The 16,662-nt window shown below is 38.6% G+C and overlaps 1 protein-coding gene across 1 annotated transcript in view; it reads left to right on the top strand.

The window, feature by feature from the left end:
- Positions 1-15,313, top strand: part of bgm (acyl-CoA synthetase bubblegum family member 1) — a 55,688-nt gene extending 40,375 nt beyond the window's left edge. The window contains exons 2-8 of the mRNA XM_073967501.1: positions 4,689-4,965; positions 5,051-5,396; positions 5,496-5,597; positions 5,704-6,101; positions 8,771-9,068; positions 13,985-14,275; positions 14,340-15,313. Coding sequence (XP_073823602.1) covers positions 4,730-4,965; positions 5,051-5,396; positions 5,496-5,597; positions 5,704-6,101; positions 8,771-9,068; positions 13,985-14,275; positions 14,340-14,663 — 1,995 coding nt within the window. The 5' untranslated portion in view covers positions 4,689-4,729 and the 3' untranslated portion in view covers positions 14,664-15,313. The remainder of the gene's footprint in view (positions 1-4,688; positions 4,966-5,050; positions 5,397-5,495; positions 5,598-5,703; positions 6,102-8,770; positions 9,069-13,984; positions 14,276-14,339) is intronic.
- The last annotated feature ends 1,349 nt before the right edge of the window (positions 15,314-16,662 follow it).

Genomic DNA, 16,662 nt, shown 5'->3' with positions numbered 1-16,662 from the left:
AAACAGAAATTGAATGACAGATCTGGAAGCAAATATTACGATTTAATTCCATTTTGGTTCGAACAGCTGATGCAAAATAAGCTTTTTGATTATATGTTTTTATTTTTTCACTATTCCTCTCCAAATAGTTTTCGGATATCAAGAAATCTGAAGCTGAATATTACATGAAGAGCCAATTCTTTGACAGGTGAACGAATCGGCAGCTAAAAATATTAAAGATAAGTGCGAAATTCGCTTTGCTGCCACAAAATGCGTGCAAAACTTGGTTCGGCAGCTAAGTCAAAACTACTGTACAGCTCTTAATTTTTAGGATAAAGCTTAATACATTGATGTAGAAGTTGTTGCTACTCTACAATTTGTTATGGACTTTATCGGTCCATGTTTGATATAGCGCCCATTGAACAGTACCTCCCGATTTTGGGTATTTTGAAGGTTGTGTCTTCAGTATTAGCACGGTTAATATCAGTGTTTTGTAAAGCGTTATTTTTGTTTGACGAGATGTGGCTTTGTTTTTAAACTGCTACCAAAGTAGCATCTGTTAGCCAATACAATTCTACTTTTTATTTCACAACTGATGTCCTTAGTTGTGTTTACGGCAGTGCCGAGGTAGACGAAGTCTTTTACTACCTCAAATTTATAAGAACCAACGTCAACTGTTGGCCTGATCTCTATGGACGCATTCCGCGTCGACACCATCAACTTAGTCTTCCCGCCGTTTACCGCCAGACCCACTTTAGCAGATTTTCCTTCGACCTTCATAAAGGTATCAATTACTTCTTTTACTGATCGTCCCATGATGTCTATTCACCAGCATAAGCAAGTAACATGTGGCTATTGGTGTAGATTGTGCCACTTCTTTTGACGTTTGCCTCTCGTATAACCTTTTCCAGCAGGATATTGAAGAGATCACACGAAAGGCTGTATCCTTGTCTGAAACCTGTTTTGGTACTAAACTCTTCGGAGAGGTTCTTTCCTATTTTAACTGAAGAACTTGTGTCAGTTAAAGCCATTTTACAAAGCCGGATGAGTTTTGCGGGGATACTAAATTCAGGCATGGCTTAAAATACCTTTGAACGCAGCGGGCTGTCGAAGGCTGATTTATAATCGACAAAAAGGTGGTAGGTGTCGATCTGCATCTCTTGGGTCTTCTCCAGGATTTGCCACAGGGTAAATATCTGGTCAATGGTGGACTTGCCAGGTCTAAAGCGGCATTGGTTTGGTCCAATTATCTCGTTGATCATAGGCTTTAGTCGTTCGCACAATATCCTTGACACGATCTTGTAGGGAATAGGGAGTAGACTTATGCCCCTATAGTTAGAGCACACAGTCTTATCTCCTTTCTTATGGACGGGGCACAGGATACTCAGGTTCCAATCGTCGGGTACTCGTTTTTCCTGCCAGATGGTGCTAACTAGCTGATGAATACACCTTATCAGCGTTATCGCCTCCGGTTTTGAACAGCTCGGCTGGCAAGCCATCGGCTCCTGCTACCTTATTATTCTTCAGCCGGTTTATTGCTGTCTTTACCTCATCTTGGCTGGGCGGTATACATTCAATACCATCTTCTGGGATTGGATCTGTGGTATCTTCGTAATCTTCGCTGGATACCAACAGGTTTGAAAAATGCTCTTTTCATATCCTGAGCACACTATCTGTATCAGTTACCAAATTACCTTGCTGGTCTCTACAGGAGGATGTGCCTGTACCAAAGCCATCAGTTTGATGCCTTACTCTTTGGTAGAATTTTCGGACTTCATTCTGGCTCCTGTAGATCTCGATTTTTTCACACTCCCGCTTTTCCATCTCTCTCTTTTTCCTGCGGAAAAGACGTTTCTCCTCTCTCCTTTTCTCCCGATATCTCTCTCGTGCGCTACGCGGTGCTACAGATTGTAGAGTAGCCCTATATGCCGCATTTTTCTCTTCGGTAGCAGCACGACACTCCTGATCATACCATGGATTCCTTTGAGGAGGTCTCTGGTATCCAAGTATGGATTTTGCGGCTGTTTGCATGGAGTGGGCAATATTTTGCCATTGTGTTGTTATGTTATCGGGACAAGGAGTACTCTCATTAAGCAATTGGGCTAGTTGAGTGGAATATGCTGTGGCTATCTGTTGTGATTGCAGCTTACCGATGGCTAACTTTCGTGTTGTGTCTGTTCGTACTTTGTTTGCTACGTTTAACAGGGTGCGTATCTTTGCTGCAACTAGGTAGTGGTCCGAGTCTATGTTTGGTCCTCGGAACGAACGCACATCCAACACGCTCGATGAATGTCTTTCATCTATCACAACGTGATTAATTTGATTTCTTGATCTTTGATCTGGCGACAGCCAGGTGCCCTTATGGATGTCGAGATGTTTAAATCTGGTGGTGCTAACTACCTCATGCCATTGTCAGATGTTTCATTGTGGAGACTGAATTTTCCGACTGTTGGGCCAAAGATAAAATGGCCTAGAATAATTTTAATGTCATGGGCAGCACAACGGTCATATGTTTCTTCTAAACGCTCATAAAATATATCTTTGGTCTGTTCGTCATTGTCTTCAGTGGGAGGATGAGCGCAAATAAAGCTGATGTTGAAGAATTTAGCTTTTATTCGAATTGTAGCAAGTCTTTCATTCACGGGTGTGAAGCTGGTTACCATGTGTTTTAACCTCCGACCAACTACAAATCCGCAAGCAAACTCATGCTTTATGTCATGGCAGCTATAATACAGTGCGTCACCTTTAGGTGTTGTTGTGACGCCTTTCCCATTCCATCGTATTTCCTGTATGGCAGTAATGTCGGCCTTGTATTTTTCAAGTACATCTGCCAATGCGTAAACTGCACCTTCTCTATAAAGATTGCGAACATTCCAGGAGCAGATTCGCAGATCATGGTCCTTAAAACGTTTGCGAGGTTCGTCAACTTTAGAGGGATTTGTTTTTCTTTTCTTTCGTTTTTTCATAGTAGGCTGTTTTTTCTAGGGGAGGGTTACTAACCCGACGCCCAAACCCAAGTTTTTAACGTTCTTATGGGTGAACGCGCGAAACATTTTAGCTCACTACCTTTAACGGGTGTTAACGGCAGTTCCCCAGGTGACACCATGGGGAGGTCAGTGTCCACTTGAGATGAAAGAGGGACCAAGATAAATCCTGGGCTTTGCCATGTTAAAGTCGGTCAGGACCGTTCCTTGGTATCTTCCATCCCCTACGTCACCCAATATCTGAAATTAGATACATATTTTGTCGTCTTTGAGGGTAAAAACTTTCCCGCCAGAAATTTGTCTTCTTTGGGGCTACACAACTTTTTCGCAGAGATTTGCCTGCATAGGTCTGAATTTCGGTATTTTGAAGGTTTTCGCCTCACTGTCTTACCGAAATTGCTGAAACTTGGCATTTTGTCTTTTTTGTGGCTACAAATTTGTAGGTCCACGTTTTGATAAGACCCCAATAGAACGGTACCCCTGATTTTTGGCTTCGGGGGGCCTCGCCGAACTTAACGCCTTTCTTACTTGTTTATAATGTTGAATAAACAGAAAATTTAGTTATAAAAATGCCTACTTGGTTAATTAAAATAAAGGCCGGAGAATCATTTTAATATTCCCAACTTAGTCTAGTCTTTTTGGCTGCAACGATGTTTTATCGGTGCATTCAAGAGGAAGGCTCAAGGGGAAATATTCTCTTGGAGCTCGGATATTCACTGCAAAGTACAGCAATGTATTATTAAAATGCCGATACAAGGCAGATGGTCCGCACTAAATTAGTGCAGACTACCACCATTAGAATCTGCTCAGCACTAACGTTTCAAAGACATACAATGGTAAAGATTGGACATCATGCACAATCGAGTTAATTTTAATATTAAGCATAGAGGGCGTTTATGTATAACAAACAATTAACAGAAACAAAAGCGTACACCAATGTGAACTATGCTAAATATAACATAATTCATGTCACCATATTGTAACATCACATTATGTTAGACCACCAGCGCCATCTGCCGATATATACTAGCAATGGAAATGTCCCATCTTATTGTATTATATATCTTTGAACGTTTACTTTTTGTCCTATAGAGGTCGTTACTCACTGTCAGACTAGCTTCTAAATTCCTACTTTAACCTTAGTCATCTTAGCTACAACGACGTTTTATCGGTGCATTCAAGAGGTAGACTAAAAGGGAGCTCGAATATTTGCAGCGTAGGACAGAGATCTATGGATAATTAAAAGTTTGTCCCAAGGCAAATTGTCAACACTAAATTAGTGCAGACTACCACCATTAGAATCTGCTCTGCACTAACGTTTACTTTTTGTCCAATAGAGGTCGTTACTCAATGTACAAATGGAACTGTCAGACTGGCTTCCAAATTCCTACTTTAACCTTAGTCATCCTAGTTACAACGACGTTTTAGCGGTGCATTCAAGAGGTATGCTAAAGGGGAGCTCGAATATTTGCAGCAAAGGACAGCGATTTATGGATAATTACAAATTCGTCACAAGGCAAATTGTCAACACTAAATTAGTGCAGACTACCACCATTAGAATCTGCTCTTCACTAAAGTTTAGAACTGACTTATTTTTAGTCACATTATATTTGTATGGCCAACGGATATAAATTCTTTAAAAAATTTCAACAATGGAACAGTACTCAGTACTCCCGCCAACATGTAGTTTCTTTTCTAATAAAATTTATTTTTCTCTCCTTGCAGCTCCTCTTAACCACAACTACTAACACACAAACACATACAAAATGACCATTGAAGCTCTCTACAATCGTCCCGGTCCCAATCGCCTCGTAAAGAGTGATGTCTTCAAGACCACAGATGTGACCCAGGCTGTTAAATTGCGTATTGCCAAGGATGGTTTGGGTGCTGAAGAGCCCATTTCTATTCCCGGTCTATTGAAACGTACCGTTAACAATTATCCCGATTATCCTGCTTTGAGATCAAAGAATGCCAAAAAGGAATACACAACCGTTACCTATAAGTAAGTGATATTAAAATCAATACATTATTTTTATTGCGTTATTTATTAATTCTCTACCATTTCTCCATCCTTCTTGCTTTGACAGACAATATGAACAAAAAGTCCATCAAGTTGCCAAAGCTTTCATGAAGTTGGGCTTGGAACCTCATAATGCCGTTGGTGTTTTGGCTTTCAATTGTGCTGAATGGATGTACTCGGCCATGGGTGCCATTCATGCTGGTGGTGTCATTGCTGGCATTTATACCACCAATTCGCCCGAAGCCTGTATGCATGTCCTTGAGGATTCTCATGCCCAAATTGTTGTGGTCGATGATGCCAAACAAATGGAAAAAATCCATGCCATCAAAGATAAATTGCCCAACTTAAAGGCAGCCATTCAAATCCAGGAGCCTTATGCACCATTCATGAAAAAGGAAGATGGCTATTACCGGGTAAGTGGTTGATTTTTTGGTCAAACTTCAAATGAACTTTCAATGAGTTTCAATTTTCGTTTTTCTCCTCCTTCTTCTTCTTCGTCTTTCCAATTGCAGTGGTCTGAAATTGAATCTATGAATGTTTCTGATATGGATGATGCCTTGAAGAAACGTTTGGAAAATATTGCCATCAATCAATGCTGCTGCTTGGTTTACACTGTAAGTTTTTGCCAATGGCCTCCTAACAAGTCACTCATTGACGAGGGCATCCATTTGTGTGATTTATTCCTTCAATTCACTTTCTCTCTTCGTTTTCTCCTTCTAGTCTGGTACTGTTGGTATGCCAAAGGGTGTCATGCTTAGCCATGATAATATCACCTATGATTGCCGTGCCATCACCAAATCATTGGAACGTGTTGTCGTTGGCTCAGAAGTTTTGGTCTCCTATTTGCCATTGTCGCATGTGGCTGCCCAAACTGTTGACATCTATACCATGTGTTCGATTGCCGGTTGCGTCTATTTTGCCGATAAGGATGCCTTGAAAGGTACTTTGGTCAAATCATTGCAAGATGCTCGTCCAACAAGATTTATGGGTGTACCACGTGTCTATGAGAAATTCCAAGAACGTATGGTTGCCGTTTCATCATCCAGTGGCAGTATGAAGAAAATGTTGGCCAGCTGGGCCAAGGGTGTTACATTGAGACATTATATGGAGAGTCAGGGGTGAGTAGTAGGACAAATAAGAAATGATGGGGGGATGGGAAGGTGTTGGATTTGAACAAGTAAAAAAGTATCAGTCGGCTTGGCCGACAGATATATACCCTCAGCCTGTGTATATTGGGGGTTTTAAAAATTGTCGGCGTATAAACCGACAAAAATGATGATTAGGATTAAAGAGCAAAAGTTTTGGGGAGTAGATACTTAAAGGGATGGATCGACATTGACCATTATGGAAGTGGATCTCCAGCCACTACATATGGTGCCATAGGGGGTTTTTACACCCTTCGGGCTGTTTGTTCATGAAGTGTGGACTTGCCCCTGAAAAACTTTTACCATCGTAATTGAGGCAGTTAATACAAGTTGCTTTAACAAAAATCGAAGTGATTCGATAGAAGGCCTTAAAGTGAACTTATCCGATATTTTGTGTGGGAGGTACGGGATGGAGTGGACAAATATAGTCCATATTTGAACCTGATCTATATCTGTTAAATATATTAGGATGTGAAAAGTATGGACCAATTCAGCTACTCCCTTCAAGAGTTAACGTACGAACAATTTTTCCGAACATTTTTGAACTTTTGTGGGAGAGGTACCTGAAGGAGTGGACCGATATGGCTTATCTTCGAACTTAAACTATGTTTGGAAAAAGTATTACTAAGGCCAAATTTTGGACCCAATCGGCAGATCCGTTCGAGAGTTATCTTGCGCTCCAACCACCTCACACGGTGTCATACGGGTTTTTTTGCAACTTTCAGGCTATTTTCTCAGGAAGTATGGACTTGCCCCTGATAAAACTTGTAGCGTCATATGAAGGGCAGTGAATACATGTTGCTAAAACAAAAATCAAAGCGATTCGAGAGATTGCCCTAAACTGAACTTTTCCGAAATTTTGTGTAGGAGGTACCCAAGGGGGTGGACCGATGAAGTCCATATTGAAATCTTATCTAAGCCTGGTACACATTTCACGATGGGCAAAGTATGGACTAATTCGGTTACTCCCTTCAAGAGTTATCGTGTGAACAAATTTTCCGAACATTTTCGAACTTTTGTGGGGGAGGTACCGGAAGGAGTGGACCGATATAGCCCATCTTCGAACTTAAACTAAGTTTGGGTAAAATATTACCAAAGCCAAAATTTAAACCGAATCGGTTTATCCGTTCGAGAGTTATAGTGCGCTCGAGCCAGCCAGACAGACAGACGGACGGACATTGCTCAATCGACTCCAAATTGTCTGAAACACATTTCGTCGAAACATACTTGGGGTCTAAAACCATTATTTCGATGAGGCACGTTTTGCCCGTATGAAAGTGTATATACCCTCGTTAGCATACATGCTGAGGGTATAAAAAAATCCACGTTTATGCCGGTGATAGTTGCTGGGAAAAATATTCTTTAAAAAATCCACGTTTTAATTCAATACATTTTTGCTTTCCTCAATAAATTCTCCTTAAGATGCCATTCTCTGTGTCACTCAATTTTCTATAAAATCTATCTTTCATACCATAACCTCAAATATTTATCAAAATATCAAAAACTCCAACATCAATTTTATATGAGTGTATGTATTCGGAGATAATATCTTCGCTATAACCTTTTAACGTTGTGGCTAACAAAAATTTTCCTAGCAGGGAAAAGCAACAAAAAGAGCAATATAAACCGCAACATGAACATCAGCTGCCATATGCAAATGATGATGATGGTTATTCGGCTTGCTCCAACATGAAGGATGTACAAATATCTTCATTGAACTGCTAACCGAGAAAACCACAGTCAGAAAAACTCAAAACTCTTCCTTCCTCTCTTCTCTCATAAAAGCGTAACTGGCCTTCCTTCTACCTAGCTACCAAAGCGACCACGTGTCATTTGCAGTTTGTTTAAATGTCACGAACTTCGTTTAGAGTCGGTAGCTAGACTAACTGCAACTAACTATTTGCTGCAGCATCGCATCGCATGAAGATGGGAAAGAAGTTTCTGTCACTTGTGTGGTACTGCGGTGCTATGCGGATTTCCAACTTTCCAAGCTTTTGCTAAAAACATGAAAAAATTTTGCATTTCTGCTCTTTGCTTAAGGTTCCGACTAGAACTATTTCCATAAACTATCTATGTATGTATGTTGTTGTTGTGTGGGAGAGGTTTAAAGGAATTCTGATGTTCTCCACACGCCCTATTAAAATTCCAGAGGAGTTTCAAAACACAACAAAGTATGTCCGTAGTGGTTGCTATTGTTGTTTTATACTTCAGGGTTATGCCTAAAGACAATTGGTGTTGTTGCTGTTAAAGGTGCAACTGGGATAAATTGAATATTACACACACATGCATACATTTTAACAGGTGATTTGCTTAATGCTCCCATGGGAGATTAAACAAATTGTATGGTAGGATAGACAAAAAGATTTGAATGCCTTATAAGGACAGGTCTTTGGGAAGGGTGGTATATGCCATCTTAATAAATGTCTTCAGCAAATTGTCAAACCCTGACAATCAACATGGAGCTATCTAAGGACATACTTTAACGTTTCTCCAATTCATACTGATTAACTTTTCATAACTGTTCCCCTTAAAAGAATATGTTCCCATTGTTCCCAAGGGTCCAGATTTGGGTTCCCTTTATCTTGTTTTCCTACTACATTTCAATTTCTTAACTAATTTCTGTATTGCTTTTCTCATTCCAGCAAGAGCGGTGGTTTCCGTTACAAAATTGCCAAGTCGTTGGTCATGTCCAAGGTTAAACAAGCTTTGGGTTTGGATCGCGTCGTTACATTGGTCAGTGCTGCTGCTCCCATGTCCCCCGAAACCAAGAAATATTTCCTTTCTTTGGATATGAAAATTTTGGACGCCTTCGGTATGTCTGAGACAGCCGGTTGCCATTCCCTCTGCTTGCCCGATACCACACAATTGACCTCCATTGGTAAGACTTTGGGTGGTTGTGAAACTAAGATCATTAACAAGGATGATAATGGTCATGGTGAGGTGAGTAAAATAAATGAAAATAAGAAATTTAAGTAGAGGGGTTTTAATAGAATAGGAGCGGTCCTAATGAGACGCATACATAAAGAAAAGTATGTAGACGAGTTGAAGCAGGAAGGCTGTATATGCGAGCGGAAGCGGGGAGTCTTTATAGACGACCTGAAGGGAGTTTTTATAGATGAGCCGTGTGGAGCCTTTATAGATGACCTGTAGGGAGTCTATATAGAAGAGGTGTTGGGGAAATATTTAGACGAGCTGTAGGGAGTCTTTATAGAGGACCTGTAGGCAGTCCTCATAGACGATCTGTAGGTAGCCTTTATAGACGAGCTGAAGGGAGTCTTATAGACGAGCTGAAGTGAGTCTTTATAGACGAGATGGAATAGTTTTTATAGACGAGTTGAAAGGAGTCTTTATAGACTAGCTGAAAGGAGTCTTTATTGGCGAACTGAAGCGTGTCTTTATTGACGAGCTGATGCGAGTCTTTATTGACGAGCTGAAGCAAGTCTTTATAGACGTGCTGAAGCGAGTCTTTATAGACGTGCTGGCGAGTCTTTATAGACGATTTGAAGTGAGTCTTTATAGACGAGCTGAAGAAAGTCTTTATAAACGAGTTGAAGTGAGTGCTTATAGCCGAGCTGTAGTGAGTCTTTATCGACAAGATGTTGGTAATTTTTATAGGCGAATTGGGAGTTTTAAAGACGAACTGAATGGGTTTTATAGATTAGCTGGAGGGAGTCCTTATTGAATTAAGGCAGTCTTTATGGACCAGTTGAAGATGGAAACTTTATAGACTAGCTGAGGCTGGGATTTTTTCTAGACGACCTGAAGCATGGAGTGTTTGTAGATGAGCTAAAGCAGAGAATATTTATAGACGAGCTAAAACGGAAAGGGAGTCTTTCTAGATGAGATGATGAGTATAAACGAATTGAACCATGGGGTTTTAACGATGAACAGAAAGCCGGTCTATAAAGGAGCTGAAAGGAAGTCTATGGACGAGGTGAAGATTGTCTTTACACGAATTGCAAATGTCAGATGTCCGACACGTCTAAAGAACTTCGAAAAGTCATTCCAAAAATCGTTCCGACTTCTATTTGATTTTCGTAAGTGATTTTGTAACCAACTTCGTTCAGATTTAGTTCCGCATTCAGTGAGAGCGAAATGTCGGAAATAAGTTTCCCAAGGATTTTTTCCGAAATACACCTTTCGTTACGACTTCGGTTCTGAAATCAGAGGAAGCATCCAAAACTCTGGTAAAATTCTTCTTCGAAATTCTTCTTATAGAAGAAAAAAAGGTCGTCTCCAAAAAAAAAAAAAAACTGATGTTTTCCCATAGAAGACATGAATCACTTACGAAAGCAAACCTAAAATCCTTACACAGAGTACACGAAGGCCTTATTCACATGGACGACACGAATGTCTACTCAAAAGTTCTTTCCGTAGAAGAAACGAAAGTCTTTTCGAAGCAGACCAAACGTATTTCTCACAAAAGACACGAAGGATTACTTATGAAAGCCCAGAAGGTCTAGTGAAAGAGGAAGCGAAGGCCGTCTCACATCAAACTTTTGTATAGAAGGCATAAAGGTCTTCTCAGAGGCGACCGGAAGGTCTTTGCATAGAAAAAACGAGCTCAACGCATACAAACCCAGAAGTTCTTCTCAAAGAAGAGCGGAAGTACTTCTCTTAGAAGAGAGAATGAGAGCAGAATACCTATGGTCTTCTCACGGAAGAAACGAAGGTCGTCGGAAAGAAACCCATAAATTTTTTTCTTAGAAGACACGAAAAGTCTCCTTATAAAAGGCCAGAAGGTCTTGTGAAAGAAGAACCGAAGGTTGTCTCACAGAAAGCCAGAAGGTTTTCTCATAGAAGTCCAACAGGTCTTCTCTTTAAAGCAGAGACTCACTTACTGTGTAAGTGAATGAAAACAAACATTAAACGTTATGTGGTTGTTGTTTTCTTCACTCATACATACACACATACTAAAACATTGATGGAAATTCTTGGGCGACGCTGCTTTAAAGACACGAAGGTCTATCTACCGAAAGTTTTTCTCATAGGAGACGAGAAGATCGTCTCATAAAACACCATTAGGTCTTCTCATATAAGGTCTTCTTCTAACAGAGGATCGACGGACTTTTCAAAGTCCAAAAAGTATTCTCTTAGAAGACCAGAGTGTGTTCTCATCGTATACCAGAGTGTCTTCTAAAAAAAGAAGGTTGTCTCAAAAAAGACCAATATGTCTTCTCATAGAAGAGCAAAAGTTCTTCTCATTGAAGAGCAGAATGTCTTCTCATAAAAGAGAAAAAGGTCTTCTCAAAGAAGATCAAAATGTCTTCTCGCAGAAGAGCAAACGGTCTTCTCATAGAACAACGAAAGGTCTTCTCATAGAAGAGCAGAAGGTGATCTCACAGAAGAGCAGAAAGGCTTCTCATATAAGAGCAGAAGCTCCTCTCATAGAAGAGCAAAAAGACTTCTCATAGAACAGCAAAATGTCTTCTCATGGAAGAGCAGGTCTTCTCATAGATATCCACAAGGTCTTCTCATAGAAGAGCAGAAGGGTTTCTCATTGAAGAGCGGAAGGTCTTCTCATAGAAGAGTCGAATGTCTTCTCATAGAACAGCAAAAGGTCTTCTCATATAAGAGCAGAAGGTCTTCTCATAATAGAGCAAAAGGTCTTCTCATAGCACAGCAAAATGTCTTCTCATGGAAGAGCAGGTCTTCTCATAGAAATCCAGAAGGTCTTCTCATAGAAGAGCAGACTCATTGAAGGGCGGAAGGTCTTCTCGTAGAAGAGTCGAATGTCTTCTCATAGAAGAACAGAAGGTTCTCTCATAGAAGGTCTTCTCATAGCAAAGCAAATGGTCTTCTCATAGAAGAGCAGAAGGTATTCTCATAGAACAGCAAAAGGTCTTCTCCTATAAGAACAGAAGGTCCTCTCATAGAAGAGCAGAAGGTTTTCTCATAAAAGAGCAAAAGGTCTTCTCATAGCACAGCAAAATGTCTTCTCATGGAAGAGCAGGTCTTCTCATAGAAATCCAGAAGGTCTTCTCATAGAAGAGCAGAAGGGTTTCTCATTGAAGAGCGGAAGGTCTTCTCATAGAAATCCAGAAGGTCTTCTCATAGAAGAGCAGACTCATTGAGGAGCGGCAGGTCTTCTCATAGAAATCCAGAAGGTCTTCTCATAGAAGAGCAGAAGGGTTTCTCATTGAAGAGCGGAAGGTCTTCTCATAGAAGAGCCGAATGTCTTCTTATAGAAGAACAGGACCGTCTATTCATTGAATACAAGAAGGTCCCTCACAAGTTGGTCTCCTTACAAAAGGCCAGATGGTATTCTTATAGAATAAGGTATTCCCATAGAAACCCTGAATGACTTCCCCCAGAAAACCGGAAAGTCTTCTAAAAGAAGACCTGAAAGTTTTCTCATCGAAAGTCGTGTGGTCTTAAAGAAGACCAGAAGTACTTATAGACAATCTCTTCTATAGAAGACCTGATGATACTCTAAAAGAACTCCAGACAGAAGATCGTCTCAACGAATACCAGACAAAGGTCTTCTCGTGGAAAACTAGACGGTCTTCTCATAGAAGACCAGAAAGACTTCTTAACGAAGCCCTAAACGTCTTCTCATCGAAGTTCGCAAAATCTTAAAAAATTATCAGAAGGTATTCCCCAAGAAGACCAGAAGGACTTCTTATAGAAAACTGAAAGGTCTTTTGATGGGAGACCAGGAGGACTTCTAGGAAATCTTCTATTAGGAGGCCAGAAGATCTCAATGAAGTCCAGAAGGTCATATCTTCTCAGAACGCCAGAAGGTCTACTCATAGAAGAACAGAAGTTCTTCTCATAGAGGTCGTCTCGTAGAAGACCGGAAGGTCTTCTCCTAAAAGAAGACTAGATGATCTTATCATTGAAGACTTGAAGGTTTACTGATAAACCCAGGAGTTCTTTTCATAAGAGAACAGAGGTCTTCTCATGAAACATCAAGAGGTCTCCCATGCAGGACCAGAAAGTTTTATGTTAGAAGACCTTCTCATTGAAGTCCTCAAGTTAGTCTTCTTACAGAAGACCCGACGTTCTCCTCATAGGACATCCCAATTTGATCTTGAAGTCCAGACCAGAGGATCCAAGTAGAATATATTTCCATAGAAAACTTTTTAATTAAAGACCAGCAGGTCTTCTAGTATAATAACAGTTAACATTTGGTCTTCGTATAGAATATTAGATGGTTGTCTCATAAAAAATCAGAAGTTCTTCTTATAGAAATCTAGAAGGTCGTCCCAAAGCAGACCAAAAGGCTTTCTTAAAGTAGATAAAATTGTATTTTAATAGAAGTGCAAAAGGTCTTCTCATACAAGATGAGAATTCATAGAATACAATGTGGTCTTCTCATAAAAGTCTAGGAGCTCAGCTCAGAAAAGTGCAGATAGTCTTCTCATAAAAGACAAGATAGTCTTAATAAAATACAAGAAGAATAATACCTGAAAGTCTTCTCAAATTTGACCGGAAGTTCTTCGCAAATATAACCGGAAGGTCTTCTCGAAGAAAACTGGGAGTTCCTCTCATAGATTACAAAATATATTTTCATAGAAGACTATAAAGTCTTCTCATAGAAGGCAAAAATGTCGTCTCATAAAATATCATATGATATTCTCATAGAGAGCAGTAGACCATTTAAAGAGGATCGGAAAGTATCCTCAAAGAAGACCGGAAATTCAGGACAACACAAAGTCTTACAATATCATACCCTAGGGTTTTCTCGTAAATAACCATATAGATGTTCTTTCTATAGAAGAGAATGAGAATTCCTCAGAGAAGACCCGAAGGACCACTATTAATAATGTCACATTTATCCAACACAAAATATTTTTCATTAAATTCTGAAAATGTGAGTGTTTTAAAACGTTAAATTTTTATTTTCCTTCTAGATTTGCATTCGTGGTCGTCACGTCTTCATGGGCTACATTAACAACAAGGAAAAAACCGAAGAAGCTTTGGATGATGAATGCTGGTTGCACTCTGGTGATGTTGGTTATGTTGATGACAAGGGTTATGTCTACATTACTGGTCGTTCCAAGGAAATTATCATTACAGCCGGTGGTGAAAATATTCCTCCAGTACATATTGAAAATTTGATTAAGAAGGAATGTGATGGTTTGTCCAATGCCTTCTTGGTTGGTGAACAACGTAAATATTTGACTGTGTTGGTGACAATTAAGGTGAGTTTTAATTAAAATTATAAAAAATAAATAAATGTTAAAACTAATTGTGTTTATTGTGCAGACCGAAATGGACAAAGACACGGGTGCCCCCATGGATGAATTGACCCACGAATCTTTGATGTGGATGAAATCGTTGGGTGTCACTCACAAGACCTTGTCGGACATCTTAAATGCCGGTCCATGCCCCAAGGTTTACAAGGCCATTGAAGATGCCATTAAGCGCGCCAACAAACATTCCATTTCCAATGCCCAAAAGGTACAGAAATTCACCATCTTGCCACATGACTTCTCCATTCCAACCGGAGAATTGGGACCCACCTTGAAGGTGAAACGTAATGTTGTTAACAAGCAATACGCTGATGTTATAGAGAAGATGTATGCTTAAGCAGCAGTCCCCCCTCCCCATGTAGATTTCCTTAGAAATGTGCCCCTACAAAATATGCTATGAAAAACAGAGGAAATATTTTCCTCGTTTTCTGGCAAAAACAAACAAGAATTTGATTTTTTAAACCAAAAAACCCCCAAACCAGACACACACCTATGGGTCTGGTACCTATTTATTAATTTTTACCTAATTTTTGACTATATATCTAAATATATACGTAATATTATATTGTTGTTATATTTGTATGAAAATTTGTTATGGATTACAGTTTAAATTAATTATAAAATTAAAAAAAAAAAAATAATTAGATGAAATTTTGTTATTTTTAATGAATTTTAAAAACAAATATAGAATTGTAAAATATGCCCTTTAGCTGGGTTAAAATTCCGCCCATAGTGCACAATAATCCGCCAAAAAATACAACAACACCATTTGCACCTCATTGTGGTGATTAGGTGATTCCTTAGCCATGAAGACTTGTACCTCTCTTGTGAATAGGCTTAGTTAATTTTTTCTTTTTTTTTGGATCCTTGATTTTTTTAATTTTAAGTATAATTATTTAGATAAAAAATATTAGAAAAAAATATAAAAAAGAACAAAATGTAATTATTTTTTTGTTAAAAATAAAAACATTGAAATATTAATTTTAATACAAATGTAATTTTATTTATTTACTGTGAAATAATTTATGTACTTGGAAGATATTTTATTTGGCCAGATTATTGTGTAGAGCATACTTTTAGGCGAAAACACAAACCAATGTAGTTGATGGTAGATGTAGTCTATCAGCTACATTGCTATTAACGTTGAAAGCAAAGTCTGGATTTTTGTTCTGAGAAAATTGAAGAGTTCCCTATTCCCATTCCATTTTTTTAAAACAGGAATTGAGTATCTAGGCCAGCTATGAACAAAGCAGTACTCTAGAGTCGATTCATGGCACAAATACTACAGTCACACATATTATTTTGTGCATCGTTGATCTAGGCACAGGTGCATAACCAATCAGAAATTTACATGTTAAGTCAAATTTCTTTCAGGCAATTTTAATTCGATACAGCCTTGTCCGTTTATCCTTCTCTGTGGTTAGTTGACACGATTTGTTCCAAACTTTGTACATCGTAACAATTCTTTCAAGCTTGAATCATGTTCGGAGCTCAAGATCAAGTTCGAAACAATTCGGGAACCTCCCCAACAAAATTAAAAAAATTCGAATAAATTCAGTTTAGAATTTAAACTTCTTTTCAATAATTGTTTTGGATTTTTTGAGAAAGTAGTTCTTGTAACCTGATATACTTTTGATATAAATGGGGCAAATCCACACTTCCAGAGATAGTGGGCAAAAACACTAAAAACGACTAAACGAATGCACGATAACTCTCGAATTGATAGTAATATTTCGTTTAAACTTAGATGAAGTTTAGAGATGTATGATGTTGGTTGACTTCTTCAGGTACATCCCCACAAAAATTCAAATATTTCCAATGGAGTGCAGTTTAAGCTCTGTTCGAGAATTGCTTCGAAATTTTCGAGGTCTGTTAGATTTTTTTTTTAAATCCACGTTTGTTTTCATATAAAAAATATATATTTTTTAAATCCACTTTTGTTGGCCTATAACAATGTATAAAAAAATCCACGTTTGTTGGACTATAAAAACTATTTATCAAAAAAAAAATCGACGTTTCTTGGGCTATAAAAATATATATTTTTTAACTTTTTTAAGAAATCGTCTGATATTTCATAAATTTTTTTTAGAAATCCACGTCTGATATTTCATAATTTTTTTTTTTAATTTTTTTAAGAAATCCACGTCTGAGGGTTCATAAAAAAATATTTTTTCAAAAAATCCACGGTTGTTGGTCTATGAAAAAATATTTTTTAAAAAATCCACGACTGTTGGTCTATGCAATTTTTTTTAAATCCACGGCTGTTATTCTACGAAAAAATATTTTTTTTAAATCCAAGACTGCTGTTCTACGAAAAAATATTTTTTTAAAAATCC

The sequence above is a fragment of the Musca autumnalis genome, unplaced genomic scaffold (assembly GCF_047663935.1).
Source record: "Musca autumnalis isolate F117 unplaced genomic scaffold, ASM4766393v1 scaffold_2, whole genome shotgun sequence".
Taxonomy (NCBI): Eukaryota; Metazoa; Arthropoda; class Insecta; order Diptera; family Muscidae; genus Musca; species Musca autumnalis.
The sequence above is the reverse complement of the archived record's forward strand: the minus strand, read 5'-3'. Positions and strand labels throughout refer to the sequence as shown.